Genomic DNA, 13,461 nt, shown 5'->3' with positions numbered 1-13,461 from the left:
GTTTCTCTTCTCCATTCTCACTGAAACTTGGTTCGAGCCTCGCCAGGCTGAAGGTTGACCCAGCCTTCCATCCTTCTGAGTTGAGTAAAGTTAGGACCCAGATTATTGAGGTCTATCCGCTGACTCTGTAAACCACTTAGAGAGGGCTGTAAAGCAGTACAAAGCAGTATATAAGTCTAAGTAATATTGCTAATGCTGCCACAACCCTTACAGCCGCCCCGTGATCACGTGCTCTAAATTCAGATGTTTCATCACTGGTTCATACTTAAGACTGTTGCTGTGTCCACGGGGTCCCCTTTTGCAACCTCCTGGTGAAACCTGATTCACTTCACAATGGGGGTGACTAACTTATCCATTGCAGTGATTCTTAACAACCCTGGCAAGAAAGGTGGTAAAACCGGGCCAAACAAAACTCGGGCCAAACAAAACTCGCTTGGACAAAAGGCATTGTTGGAGGATTAAGAATAAGGGAGGGGCTTGGGGGGTGGGTAGAAAGCTTGCAGGCAGAGTTTTTAAAAAGGTAAAATCATCAGTTATTAAACAGATAAACTGGTAACATTATGGGGATATCACAGATGAGAAATGGGGTCTGGATTCACATACTTCAGGAAGGAAGTAAACAGGTAAAATCATTTAAACACACAATAAATGCAAGGATGAAACTTTTCCTGTAAATGAACTTAAAACATTTCCTGGATTGTTACTTTAAGGTATAGGGAGGGAAGGAAGGAAGGAAGGAAGGAAGGAAGGAAGGAAGGAAGGAAGGAAGGAAGGAAGGAAGAAAAAACTTCTCTGTACTCTGTTTTTTTTGGGAGGGGGGGAACAAACTGAGCGAAGGCAATTTCTGCCAGTTTACTCTTTTCTTTCTTTGAACACTTTAAAATCTTTGTCTTTTGGATTGGAGACATCTTAGTTACAATTACATTGAGGGTGCACAAAGACTTAGGCGCACATTTAGACAAGGACAAGGAGAAAATAAGAGGGGGGAAAAAGAACTCTCAGGTTTTCACATCCTAGTCATTCCCAGCACAAATCTGTTAAATTAGGGAAGGCACAAATCTTAACAAACGAACCACGTGGTTGCATAGAAGACAGAGAAAGAGACAAACAGACAAGAGAAAAAAAAGAAACCCCAACGTTTTTCCCTTTTCTTTTAAGTACCTTTATGTAGCCAAATTAGTTTCCCTGTATTATCTTTCAGCAAAGCCCATTTCTCACACAATTTCCTTGCTTTCTTTTTTTCTCATGCCAGCTAAGATAGGCATGTGCCTGGCGTCCCAGGCTTCTAGGAAATCTCCAAGGGAAGTTCCTGTCACCCTCAAGCTAACACTTCCCATGACCCTTTAAGATGTAAAGCTCACTTTGGCTTAGCTGGGCGACCCGCCACAAGTTTTCGGGGGAAAAAAGATTCTGGGAAAGGACTTTGATTCCCTCAACAAAGTATTCGGCCCTTTTCCTTCCAGGAAATTCCGCTGTTTTGCAGATCCAAAAAGGTGATCTGCTGAGGACCTCTGCCCTTTCAGTAGTACCAGCCCCTCCTCTCTTTACCCACAATGAGTCTTTGCTTTTTTTGCTTTCACAGGACAACAGCAACAACAACAACATTTTCATTCATTTTTCCATCCATTTTCACACACACTCTCCATTCCCTAACAGAAGGTCCTGTGCTCTGGCCTGACCCTAATACTTTCCAGGCTCTCTTGGTAAAACACACAGAGGAACCAAGATCCAGCTGTGATCAGGAGAAGGATCCCACACATGCAGACATACACACATTTCCCATGCTTTGCCATGCTTTAAAATTAAATTTTAGAGAATTAAAATTTAGAGGACCTTCTTTCTAGGCAGCCTTTGAGCTCAAACTCAAAACCCCTTTAAAACCTAGATCCAATGGTTAAGGCCAAGATAAAGTCCACCGACAGACTCAATGGGGTCTGTGCCAGCATGGGAGGCTTACTTTGGCCATATCTATTAGTTAGGCTAGCTTGGAGTCCCATCTGGGTCGCCAATTGATGAAAGAAACGTCCTTCTGGGTTCGGCTCCAAGTGGGGAAAAAGACACTGGATACATGGAGGCTGCTTGGAAAGATGGGTTTATTGTTGGACAGGGCCACATGGCTTGAGCCCTGAACAGAAAAGGGCAGAGAGAAATAAGAGAGAGAGAGAAACGGGGCGGGAGAGAAATAAGAGAGGGAAAGGGAGGGAGAGAGAAAGAAAGAGGAAGGCAGAGAGAAAGATTAGAGGGGGAGAGAGAAAAGGGCAGAGAAATAAGAGAGAGAGAGAGAAGGGCAGATAGATAGATAAGACAGCGAGAAAGGGGCAGACAAATAAGAGAGAAATGAGAGAGAGAGAAAGGGGCAGAGAGAAAAATAAGAGAGAAATAAGAGAGAGAGAGAGAGAGAGAAAAGAGAGAGAAATAAGAGAGAGAGAGAGAAAGGGGCAGAGATAGAAATAACAGAGAAATAAGAGAGGGGGCAGAGAGAGAAATAAGAGAGAGAAAGGCAGAGAGAAAGATGAGAGAGAGAGAAAAAGAGAGGGGGCAGAGAGAGAGAGAGAGAGATAAGAGGGAGAGGGAGAGAGAGAAAGGGGAGAGAGAGACCTGGCTGCACAGAGATCTACTTTATGACGGTTCTTAGTTTTTTTTAATTCCATCTTCCTGCATCCATTTCCCTGACAACCAGCTGGAGAAAGGGGGGGGGAGTGGAGAGAGAGGGGAGGGGGTATGGAATTAGCCCAGCAAACTTCTGAAGACTTTATGCCCCAGTCTTTCCCAGCCCATCTACTCCCTGGATTGCCCCATTCAGCCGCCTTTTGAAATGAGACAGTGGGGGCCAAAGGTCTGTCACTACTGAGCATCTTCAAAAGGGGGGAGGGGTTCCACACACCCCCCACTTTATACCAAAGGGGAAGGAAAAGTCTTACACAAGTTACATCACTTCTTATTTCCAAAATTTGTGCGCCAGGGCTTCTTAAGTTTACAGGGGGGGAAACCATTTAAAATGTGTCTTCTTTTTTCAGTTATGAATTTGATTTGGAGAAAGTGGGAATTCATTTCATCTCCAGGACTTTGAGCTCTGAATTTGGACTGGAATTGCAGATCCTAGAAATACATGGAAAGAGGGCAGTGGAAGGATCTGGACCTTCCTTCCTTCTTTCCCTCCTTCCTTCTTTCCCTCTGCCATCTTTCCTTTTTTCCTCCTTTCCTTCCTTCCTTCCTTCCCTTCTTTCCTTCCCCTCCTTCCTTCCCTCTTTCCTTTCTTCCTCCTTCCCTTCCCTTCCTCCCTTCCTTCTCCCTCCTTTCCTTCTCTTCCTCCCTTCCTTCTCCCTCCTTTCCTTCCTTCCCTCCTTCCCTCCCTTCTCTCCCACCATCCCTTCCTTCCTTTTCCCTCCTTCCCCTTCCTCTCTCTCTTTCCTTCCCTCCCTTTCTCCCTTTTTTCCTCCCACCTCCCTTTCTTCCAGAATCCATTTGACTTCCAAAGCTGCAACAAAATTCCCATTTCAGAAACAAACTACCGGAGATCAAAGGTTGGCTCGTTCCCTTCCACCCCCGCCTTCCACCACCCCCTCCCTTTGAGTTTTGAGAAACTGCCTACTATCCCTGGAGCATCCCTCTCCCCTCCCTCCCTCCCTCCCTCCGTCCCCCCAGCAGGAAGATTTCCCTGTTCCAAGGGAGTCCTCCCCCAGGGGCAAAGTCTGAATCCTCCTGGCAGCGGTGCGTGCAAAAGAAGAGCGCCCGCGGGCGCAAGAGAGAACCACCCGCCTCCTCCTTTCGCAAGACGAGAGGCGAGTTGCCTGGAAAAACGAAAGTTAAAAGCTTCGCAGACCGCACCTTCCTCCGGCATTAGAAAGCTGCCCGGCGTTGCAAAGGAGCTGCGATGGCCGGAGAAGCTGCCTCGGAGCCAGAGGCGCCCGCTTTCCAGTTGACGGTAAGCTTCGGGGGTCGGTTTGTTGCAAAGTAAGCGGGGTAGGGGATGGGCGGGCGGTGGGCTGTCAACCCCGGAGCAGAAAGACAGCAGGGGCTTAGCCCTCTCCAATGCTGAACACTTCCTGCAGTTTGGGGGTGGGGGAGTGGGTGAGAAGCCCCCCACTTTTCCACCAGTTTGGTCCCATCTAAGAGTTTTACAGGGGGGCGGAGGGAGAGGGGAGATGCTTGCCCTTAGAACACCGGGCGGGGGGGGGGCTGCCCCCTTGAGAAGGGCTTGCAAAGATTAAGACATTAGAATAGCAATAGCAATAGCAGTTAGACTTATATACCGCTCCATAGGGCTTTCAGCCCTCTCTAAGCGGTTTACAGAGTCAGCATATCGCCCCCAACAACAATCTGGGTCCTCATTTTACCCACCTCGGAAGGATGGAAGGCTGAGTCAACCCTGAAAACAATCATGAAACCAGATAATTAATAAGGGGGAGGGAATGTAAGATGTGTTTTATATAAAGAATAGCACAGAATAATAGTTATAAGAGGAATATATGTACATAGATAGATGTAAGATGTATTCACCCTCCCCAGGCTTCAGGAAAGACTCCGGAGCCTGAGGAAGGGTCTCGCGTGCATGCACGGGGGTGGTGGTGAAGGGAGGGGAAATAGAGTGGGCAGCGTGGAGGCGCAATTTTGGCACACAGTAAGGAAAAGGTTCGCCATCCCTGGTTTAGATTTTTCTACCCAACGGAGAATCAACAGCGTTGGAAGGAAACCAAACAAGGAAACTAACTCCCTGTGGTGTTGTTAGGTCCCCTTGTTTGCTTTTCGTTTGCGGCTGACTTCCTCCTCCTTCTAAGTCCTCCGCCACACCCAACTTTCCACATGTCCCGGCTAGCAGTATCCGACGTCCTGCTCATATTTCATTACTTTCCAGTTGCGTTCTACTGTTGGATTAACTGAGATCTCCCCCTTTGACAGGCGATGAATCAGGAGTTCCAGTTCCTTCTATGTGACAGATGCCACGCAGAGGTGGCCAGCCCCAAACTCCTGCCCTGCCTTCACAATCTCTGCTCGCAGTGCCTTGAAGAAAATGAAACGTCCGATGTCTGCGCCATCTGCGCGACGCCATACTTCCACCTGGCAGAGAGCCCCGAGAAACTGGACAACGTTTTCTTCGCCAACCTCCAAGGAAAGCTCGGCCTCTACCAGAAGGTCACTGGGAGCAAAGATTTGGTTTGCGACAACTGTAAGAAAGAGGCCAAGTTTTGGTGTTCTACCTGCCAGGACTTCCTCTGCCTCTTGTGTTTCCAAAGCCACCAGAGATACCTGAAGCAATACAGTCACGAAGCCAGACCGCTGAAGGAATTCCAGACAGATTCTTGCAAAGGCTTCCTCTCAACCATCAGAAAACCCATGTTTTGTTCCAAGGCGGGGCACAATACCCAAATGCTAAGGTAGGTTCTCCGTCTCTGCTTCATGCTCAAGCAGAGTAGCTCTTTTAAGCCACCACCATCTTAGCCACTGCCTGGCTTTCCAGTCCGTCCAGAAACGGATGGTTTTCGAATCTGGGGCAAGAAGCAGTGAAGTTTGTTGCTCCAATAGACATCTGGAGCAAAGTGTAGAGACATTTTGAACTAACTAGCTAAGATAGAACAATATGATGGGAAGAAGAGAAGTGCCATTCTTGCAGATGAGTCTCCAATTTCTCATGATGGAAGCACCTTAGCTTGGACAATCACGAATCTGGATAGTTCTTTAGGGACAATTGTTCTAGCTGTGTGTTGGGTATCTCTAGCTAGTTTTAACTGGGGCAATCTTAGTTTGGAGAACAGGCAGAGAAGTCCCTGAATCCCACTTCACATTCAATTCTCTGTGGAATCCTTGGTCCTTCTCTGACCTTGGGTTCCTTGGTGTCCTGAGCTCCAAGCTCAAGGGAGTATCAAGGATCCCACAGTTCCACCCTGAACTTCAATTATTCTATCGTTATTCTATCTATCTGTTCTCCTGTGAAGAGGCTTCTCTTAATATTGATGGTTTATTTCCTCCATAGTTTTAATCCAGTGTAGGTCCCGTACTCAAAGCAACAGATAGCTTGGGCAATCGTGAATCTGGATATTTTGGGACAATTGTTTGACTCTTGTTTGATTTTTTTTTAAAGTTTTTTATTTTCTCTTTCAAATTCATTCTTAAATATACCTTCTTATAATTGTTATTTAACATATGTCAATTCAGATCATTCTTCCACCTGTATATTTACATTTTGATATTTTCTTATGTAAGTCTTGTTGGATTTGACTAGGTCAATCTTTGATGGGGGCCTCAATCAAAGAGAGCCCTAAATCCCTCCATCTGTTTCCTGTTTCCGAAAAAGACATTTTTTCCAAACTTCATGATAAATAGTGTACTTCCTCCATAGTTTTAATCTAGTAGTTTCAGATGTTACTCAACAGGTAATGTTCTTGTCCTCCTGAATGTGATTTGTGACATGCTTGAAGATGCTCAGGTGTCTTAACATGACCTGATGGGGTGCTAAAGACCCAGTTTTGAGGTCCATGAAGTGATCAGGTATGGACAGCAGTTCCAACCAAAAAACATAAGCTTTGCCTTTCTTGTTTCCCCAGCCTCTACTGCAGGCAGTGCAATCAATCCATGTGTGCTATTTGCGCCCTACTGGACAGCAAGCACATGGGTCAACATTGCGACATCAGCCAGGAAATCCAGTCCAGGCAGAGCGAATTGCAGAACATGAGCGCAGAGCTGAAGGAGAAGAAGAACGTCTACGACAAGACCTCCAGCGACCTTGAGGATCTGGTGAAAAACATGGAGCAGATGAGGAATGAGACACAAGAGCTGATCCAGCAGAAGATAGAGGAGATGATCCAGATGTTGCGAGCCAAGGGCGAAGGATTCTTAGCAGAGGTAGAGTCCCATCATAACCACCAGGTCCAAGACGTGAAGAAGAAGCTGCAGGAGATGGAGGGCGTGGTCCAGAGAATCACATCCAGCCAGAGGTTGGTGGAGAAGTTGCATCTCTATGCTTCTGGCCAGGAGGTGTTGGAGATACATCCTTTCCTGAAAAAGTCCATGATGGAGCTCAGAAAAAAGCAGCCCTCTACGGTAGAAGGAATCGAAGTGAGGAACTTCGTAGATATCCAGAGCCAACTCCAAAATTTGCTTGAAAGAATGACAAAAGACAACAGTAAGGTTTTGCAAAGATGTGCAGGTAGTCCTCCATTTATAACACATGGAATTTCCGTCACTAAGCGCCGTTATTAAGCCAGTCGTCAGGGAAATGGACCCAATTTAGGATCATTTCTACCACGGTCATTAAGTGGCTCCTGCGGTCGTTAAAATGAATCCGGCTTCCCCCATTCGCTTGTCGGAAGCCAGCTGTATTATAAGCCACCCAGAGTTGTTGGGCATGAGATGGGCGGCAAATACATTTCATAATAAATGAATAAACTAGGAAAGACACACATTGCATTCGTGGCTGTGGACCGCAGGATGTGGCTGAAAACTGCCATAAATGCAGGTTGGTTTCAAAGCATCCAAATTACAGCCACGTGAGTGTGGGAATGGTGCAAATGGTCGTAACGTCAAGGACGAGTCATAAGTCATTTTTTCTGTGACTTCCAATCTTCGTTAACTGAATGGTGGCAAGTCGAAGGTTCCTTCATGTGGTTTCTACAATTTTAAAACTTTTGAGAGAGTTAAGAGGGCAGTTTAAAAATATGAAATATAAATCTGTAAATAAATCAATAAAACCACAGAGGCTGAGGCTCATCTGAGTAGTAGACCGATCTTAGGCAACCAGTTGTTTCCCAGAGGATCTGGAGTTACGAATCCAACACCAGAGGCCAGCGTTAACAGTGCCTTTTAAGAAGCTAGATCAGGGCTCTCTATAGTTGGCAACCTTAAGACTTCAATTCCCAGAATACTTTAATAATTATGGCTGTATTTAATCTATTATTGCTCTTTCCAAGGTCCCAAACACATAGCTTTCTGAAAGAGACATAATTACCAGCAAAACAACTGTAGGATTATATTTTTTATGACTGCATCTTTACCCTCTTGCCCTGTTTTCTAATCCTTTTGTTTTCTACCTTCTATAGAAACTGTTCCCGCTAAACCCCAAACTAAGCCTAAGGAGGTAAGATGACGTCCACAGATATCCAATATATACAGACGAAGGATACAAGGACTACCTGTATCCAAGATACACCGCTCACTACTGAAATATCATCATTTTGTTTTGTTTTCCTTCTAGAACATTTTTGGAAGATTATTGGTAAAAAGGGAATGCACTGAGCAGGAAACGAACACCGAGCACCATCCCAAAATGGTCAAAATTGAGCTGTTAAATGATGAGGAACCAGGGACCAGTTATGGAGCCACTGGAGGTTCTTACGTCCCAGCAACTCAAGAAGGCCTCAGACAATCCCTTGATGACACTCTACAGATTGCTCATAACGATTTACATTCATCTGATCAAGGTAGTGTTACATTCAGGACACCTCATCTTGAAATTTCAAGAGACCCTTAAAATTCTCTGCATAAAAGAGATCCTATTTTTGGAGGTATGAAGGGCAGTTTTTCTGTGTGAGGTTCATCCCAAGGAAGGCCCAGAGAATAATGCTGCCACAAGGATGATGATTGATGAAAAGGCCTTTTGGTTATTTAAAGGAAGAGTTGACCTTATCAAAAGCCTTATCAAAATTGCAAGTAGCAGATTATTTGTGTGACTCATCCCCCCATTGTTCAATTTAACCTTATCAAAAGCCTTATCAAAATTGCAAGTAGCAGATTATTTGTGTAACTCATCACCCCATTGTTCAATTTTGATTATTTAAAGGAAGAGTTAACTTTATCAAAAGCCTTATCAAACTTGCAAGTAGCAGATTGTTTGTGTGTGTCCCCCCCCCCCCAGTTGTTAAATTATTTGAATCCCACCACTGAATAAACCCAATTACAGGACCAATGGGGCCCCGGTTAGAAGGCCTGAAAGTTAGGAACCTCCTGGAGAAGGTTTATCTACGTGGTAACCACACATAGATGTCGTGATTGATGCTGTTTATGGAACATTATCCAAGAAGTAGCTTTTCATTGTGATTTCATTATGGCTATTCCTTAACACATGTCCTTTCTTTGACAGAAGATAACTGTTTGATGAACATTTCTTCAGAAGAAGAATCCACTGATGATGATGATGATGAAGCTGAGGTGAGTCCATATTCACCTAGTTCCAGAATGCCATCTCCTTGGCATTCTCTTCATGAGTTTCTGCCCCAAGAGGTACAATGATTTGTAGACCAATAAATTTGAGGACATCTATCTATGCCACCTCAAGAAACGATTCACGGATCCTCCTTTCACTGCATTGTCTGGAACAGCAATATCTCTGTTGACCATGTCTAACACGGAGAAAACAGAGTATTTAGCCCGTTTCACGTGGTTTCTTGTCATCAAAGGAGGATCTCAACCAGAGGTGGTATTCAGCAAGTTCTGACCAGTTCTGGAGAACCGGTAGCGAAAGTTTTAAGTAGTTCGGAAAATCGGTAAATACCACCTCTGACTGGCCCCGACCCCATCTATTCTCTGCCTCCCAAGTCCCAGCTGATCCAAAGGGAATGGGGATTTTGCAGTATCCTTCCCCTGCCATGCCCACCAAGCCATGCCATGCCCACCAAGCCACACTCACAGAACTGGTAGTAAAAACAATCTGAATCCCACCACTGATCTCAACTACAATTTATTTACTGCAATATGTCTGTTAGTTAACAAGATTCTTGCCTTAACAGTTGAGTTTCATGATTCAGTTCTACCACATTTTACCCAAAAAAAATATCATGATTGAGGAGACAAGTCAAATAGTTCTGTATCTCCAGAGCATAACGTTGATTGTTCATCTTCTTTGTAGATGTCGATCCTTCCCCTGGACATCAACCTTACATCACCCGGTGACCAGAAAAGTCCTGTGAATTATCCATTATGCCAAACGGAAGATGTCAGCTCACAGTCCAAGATCATATTCTTTGACCTCAAGTCTCTGTGTAAGTGGCCTTGATCTCCAAGATATTGGTGAGCATATCTATCCTGGGAGCCAAGTGTGGTCCCCTTGCCTGAAGTAGGCCAACTCAGCCTTCTGTTTCATAGAATGACCTGAAACCACAAAGCATGAGGGACAACATCACCCCTGACAAGAGTGGCACTAAGGCCCATAGCCTTGCAGGCAGTGGTGAAATTCAAATATTTTTACTACCGGTTCTGTGGGTGTGGCTTGGTAGGCGTGGCAGGAGAAGGTTACTGCAAAATCCCCATTCCCTCCGGATCAGCTGGGACTTGGGAGGCAGAGAATAGATGGGGGCGGGGCCAGCCAGAGGTGTTATTTACAGGCTCTCCGAACAACTCAAAATTTCCACTACCGGTTCTCCAGAACTGGTCAGAACCTGCTGAATCCCACCTCTGATTCTCAGGCTGAATCCCACTGTGCCACTGCAGCTCACTTGGTGCCGGGGACACTGCAGATTGTCCTAAATATAAACTGGTTGTCATGCGTCCAATTGTATCTCACGTGATCATGGGAATCGTATGACCATTGTCAGTTCAAACCATCACTAAATGAACTGTTGTAAGTCGAGGGCTACCTGTATTCTTGTTAAGTATGAGAAACGTGTTAAGGTCCATCGCTTTCATCCCTCAACCTAGACCAATGATGTCTCTCTTTTCAATGCAGCAGGAAATATCTTTCACCTGGTTGCCCTCGGAGAGGACGCCACCATTTTCAGTGTTACGATTTCCTGCCTGGAGACCGCAAGGGACAGAGTCCTTGTGTTCGGCATGGATGAGTTCCTGAAGTATCTCAGCAGCCTCCAGAGGCCCATTTTGGTGGGATACAACCTGTGGTCCATGAACCTCCCTGCCCTGCTTGATGCCCTTCAGAAGATGAACAAAGAAGAGCAGTTCAAGGCGTCCATCTTTGGTTTCTTGGATGCTTTGCCCCTCATCAGAGAGAAGTTCCCAGAAATCTCTAATTATTCACTGAAGAATCTGGACAAGATATATCTGTGGGGACAGTTGGACAGCACCAAGGCGGATGACTGCGCCAAGACTCTCAAGGACCTCAGTACCATCTTTGAAATTAACAACCTGTTCCAGAGTAGGCCTCTCATCGCCTGCTCCAGCTTCAGATGTTACGCCTCACTTCAGCCTCTCCTGCGGGAGAAAGTCCTCTCCATGCCCTCGGTGCAGACTTTGGCCCTGCACAATATCTCCCTTTTCATCCTTCAGTCCGTCTATCAAAGCGATCCCGAGAAAGGGCTGAAGAAACTGTGCAGGTGCTTGAACTCCAGGCTGCGGATCGGGGAGAAAAAAATTCAACGCTTGAGCAAGATCCGCAAGTATTTCGAAAACCTCCTATCATCCTTTCAAAGTTCTTCCCTTCCAGAGATTCGTTAAGGAACACTCTTCCTTATAGTGGAGTTAAAATGTCCTCACCGAGGCCTCCCGAGATCATGAAGCCGACTCCTCCTCGTCCCGATAAAACCTCTTCTATTTAGGTTAAAGGGAATTCCTCTCCAACAACGTCCCGGCCAACAGTCTTTCATGAGATTTCACAACTACAGGCCTTTTATCAGGCTTGAAGAGCTGCCAGGCCGATATCTTCCAAACTCCAAGCAGTAGCAGCAATTCCTTGGCAAGAAATCAGGAACAGATCTTCACCCTCATGAATTGGACTAATTGTCTCCTGCAAACTCCCCTTTCACTCCTCTTTATTTCTTCTGGGAGGGGCCATTCACCATCCACCTGTGCCTTTACTCCCAAGTCGGTCCTTGTTCCTTAGCTGTTCTCCTGGCAGCTCTGCTCATGCACACATCGGGAACAGGCTCCAACTGTTCTTCTGCCCCACTGATATCTGACTCCGAAGGCAGCTGATAACTGTCAGACGGCCCTGGCCCCCTCCCCGCCTCTGACACAGAGCCCTTGTCAGAGCCTTCTCCGGACTCCAGGACTGGCCCAGGTTCCTCCCCAACCGCCTTACTGTCTGAGTCTTCCACCAGCTCTGCTGGCGGGCCACAACATAAAATGACCCTTCTGGGAACACAAGGGACTTCTTCCGAAGTGAAACCACACAGGCTTCAAACTGCTTTATGGAATCAACCACAGATGGTGAGGTTTGTGCATTATGTGAAGCCATGAGCCTTGATTTATGTACCACAACTTTGTGCTGACCGCATTATGGCTTGAGGCAATGGTTCAAAATCCAACCCCAAAGGTTTTCTCAGTCGATTTTGGTATCTCTCAAGGAACTCTTTGCTCAGACACATGAAATGATTACAATAGAGTAGGGTTGGAAGGGACCTTGGAGGTCTTCTAGCCCAACCCCCTGCTTAGGCAGGAAACCCTACACCAGACAAATGGTTATCCAACATCTTCTTAAAAACTTCCAGTGTTGGATCACTCGTAACTTCTGGAGGAAAGTTGTTCCACTGATTAATTGTTCTAACTGTCATGAAATTTCTCCTTAGCTCTAAGTTGCTTCTCTCCTTGATTAGTTTCCACCCACTGCTTCTTGTCCTGCCCTCAGGTGCCTTGGAGAATAGTTTGATTCCCTCTTCTCTGTAGCAGCCCCTCAAATATTGCAAGACTGCTTTCGTGTCTCCCCTAATCCTTCTTTTAATTGATGATATGAAATCTGAATGTCCACCATGAAAGCTCAGCTAGTGTTTTAGAACGTCTTCAGTTGTAGTTGGGTGAACTTCAACTACTAGCCGCTGCAAAAAAAACCTCTAGTCAATGAGAAGTAAGACTAGAAGTCATAGTTAGCAGTACCTGTTATGTCACACGTGTTGTTTCTTTCCAGTTTTTATGTCTTTTGACCCAGGAAATCATATATCCTACATATAGGTTAAAGGCAACAGCAATATTAGAAGTTGCAATAAAGTTATTGTATTAACAATTTCCTACATGAAATCCAAGATTAGTTTTGCTTCTGATGAACCTTTTTCACCTCCCAACGCCCAGTTGGTCACTTGGAAACCTTAAGTATCTGGTTGTTGTTTTTTTGAGGTCAGATAATCTTAAGGATTTGAGGTCCTGCTTCTATCCACAAAATTACATATTGAAAAATGTGAGATTTAGAACCGATGCTTCAACAGATGCTCCTTTTTCCACCATAAACGCAAAACAATAAAGCTATTTTATCTTTTGAGTTTCTCTTCTCATTCCCACTGAAACTTGGTATTGCACCTGATATTCCTTTTCTTTAGCTGCAAGCATTCTCCTCCTGCGTGGAGTCTGAAACCATAACCAGCTGTTTCTCTTTTTGGGTGACTGAGTGTCACACACATGTACAACACACACACACACACACAAACATCTTGATTAGAAAATGGCAAAGCCAGAATGCCATCCTTGCAGAATGCAACTATCTTTAAGGCAGCGCTTCCCAATTTTAGCAACTTGAAGAAGCCTGGACTTCATTTCCCAGAATTCCCCAGCCAGGGATGCTGGCTAGGGAATTCTGGGAGTTGAGGGCCAGAG

The 13,461-nt window shown here is 45.4% G+C and overlaps 1 protein-coding gene across 1 annotated transcript; it reads left to right on the top strand.

The window, feature by feature from the left end:
• The first annotated feature begins 3,395 nt into the window (after positions 1-3,395).
• LOC148048433 (protein PML-like) lies at positions 3,396-12,051 on the top strand. The gene is made up of 8 exons (XM_087707568.1): positions 3,396-3,925; positions 4,900-5,375; positions 6,543-7,189; positions 8,034-8,071; positions 8,189-8,414; positions 9,074-9,141; positions 9,839-9,971; positions 10,655-12,051. The coding sequence occupies exons 1-8, from the start codon at positions 3,875-3,877 to the stop codon at positions 11,374-11,376; spliced, it is 2,361 nt and encodes a 786-aa protein (XP_087563694.1). The 5' UTR covers positions 3,396-3,874; the 3' UTR covers positions 11,377-12,051.
• The last annotated feature ends 1,410 nt before the right edge of the window (positions 12,052-13,461 follow it).

This window comes from Thamnophis sirtalis, unplaced genomic scaffold (genome assembly GCF_051295495.1).
Source record: "Thamnophis sirtalis isolate CommonGarterSnake01/CBP01778 unplaced genomic scaffold, rThaSir2_p1.2 scaffold_2, whole genome shotgun sequence".
Lineage (NCBI taxonomy): Eukaryota > Metazoa > Chordata > Lepidosauria > Squamata > Natricidae > Thamnophis > Thamnophis sirtalis.
This window is presented reverse-complemented; position numbering and strand designations above follow the sequence as displayed.

Excerpts from the sequence above, each read along its gene's own strand:
- LOC148048433 (XM_087707568.1), top strand. The coding sequence starts at position 3,875 with ATGGCCGGAGAAGCTGCCTCGGAGCCAGAGGCGCCCGCTTTCCAGTTG. Across the intron at positions 8,072-8,188 it reads CCCAAACTAAGCCTAAGGAG|AACATTTTTGGAAGATTATT; the intron begins GTAAGATGACGT and ends TTTTCCTTCTAG. Across the intron at positions 9,972-10,654 it reads CTTTGACCTCAAGTCTCTGT|CAGGAAATATCTTTCACCTG; the intron begins GTAAGTGGCCTT and ends TTTTCAATGCAG.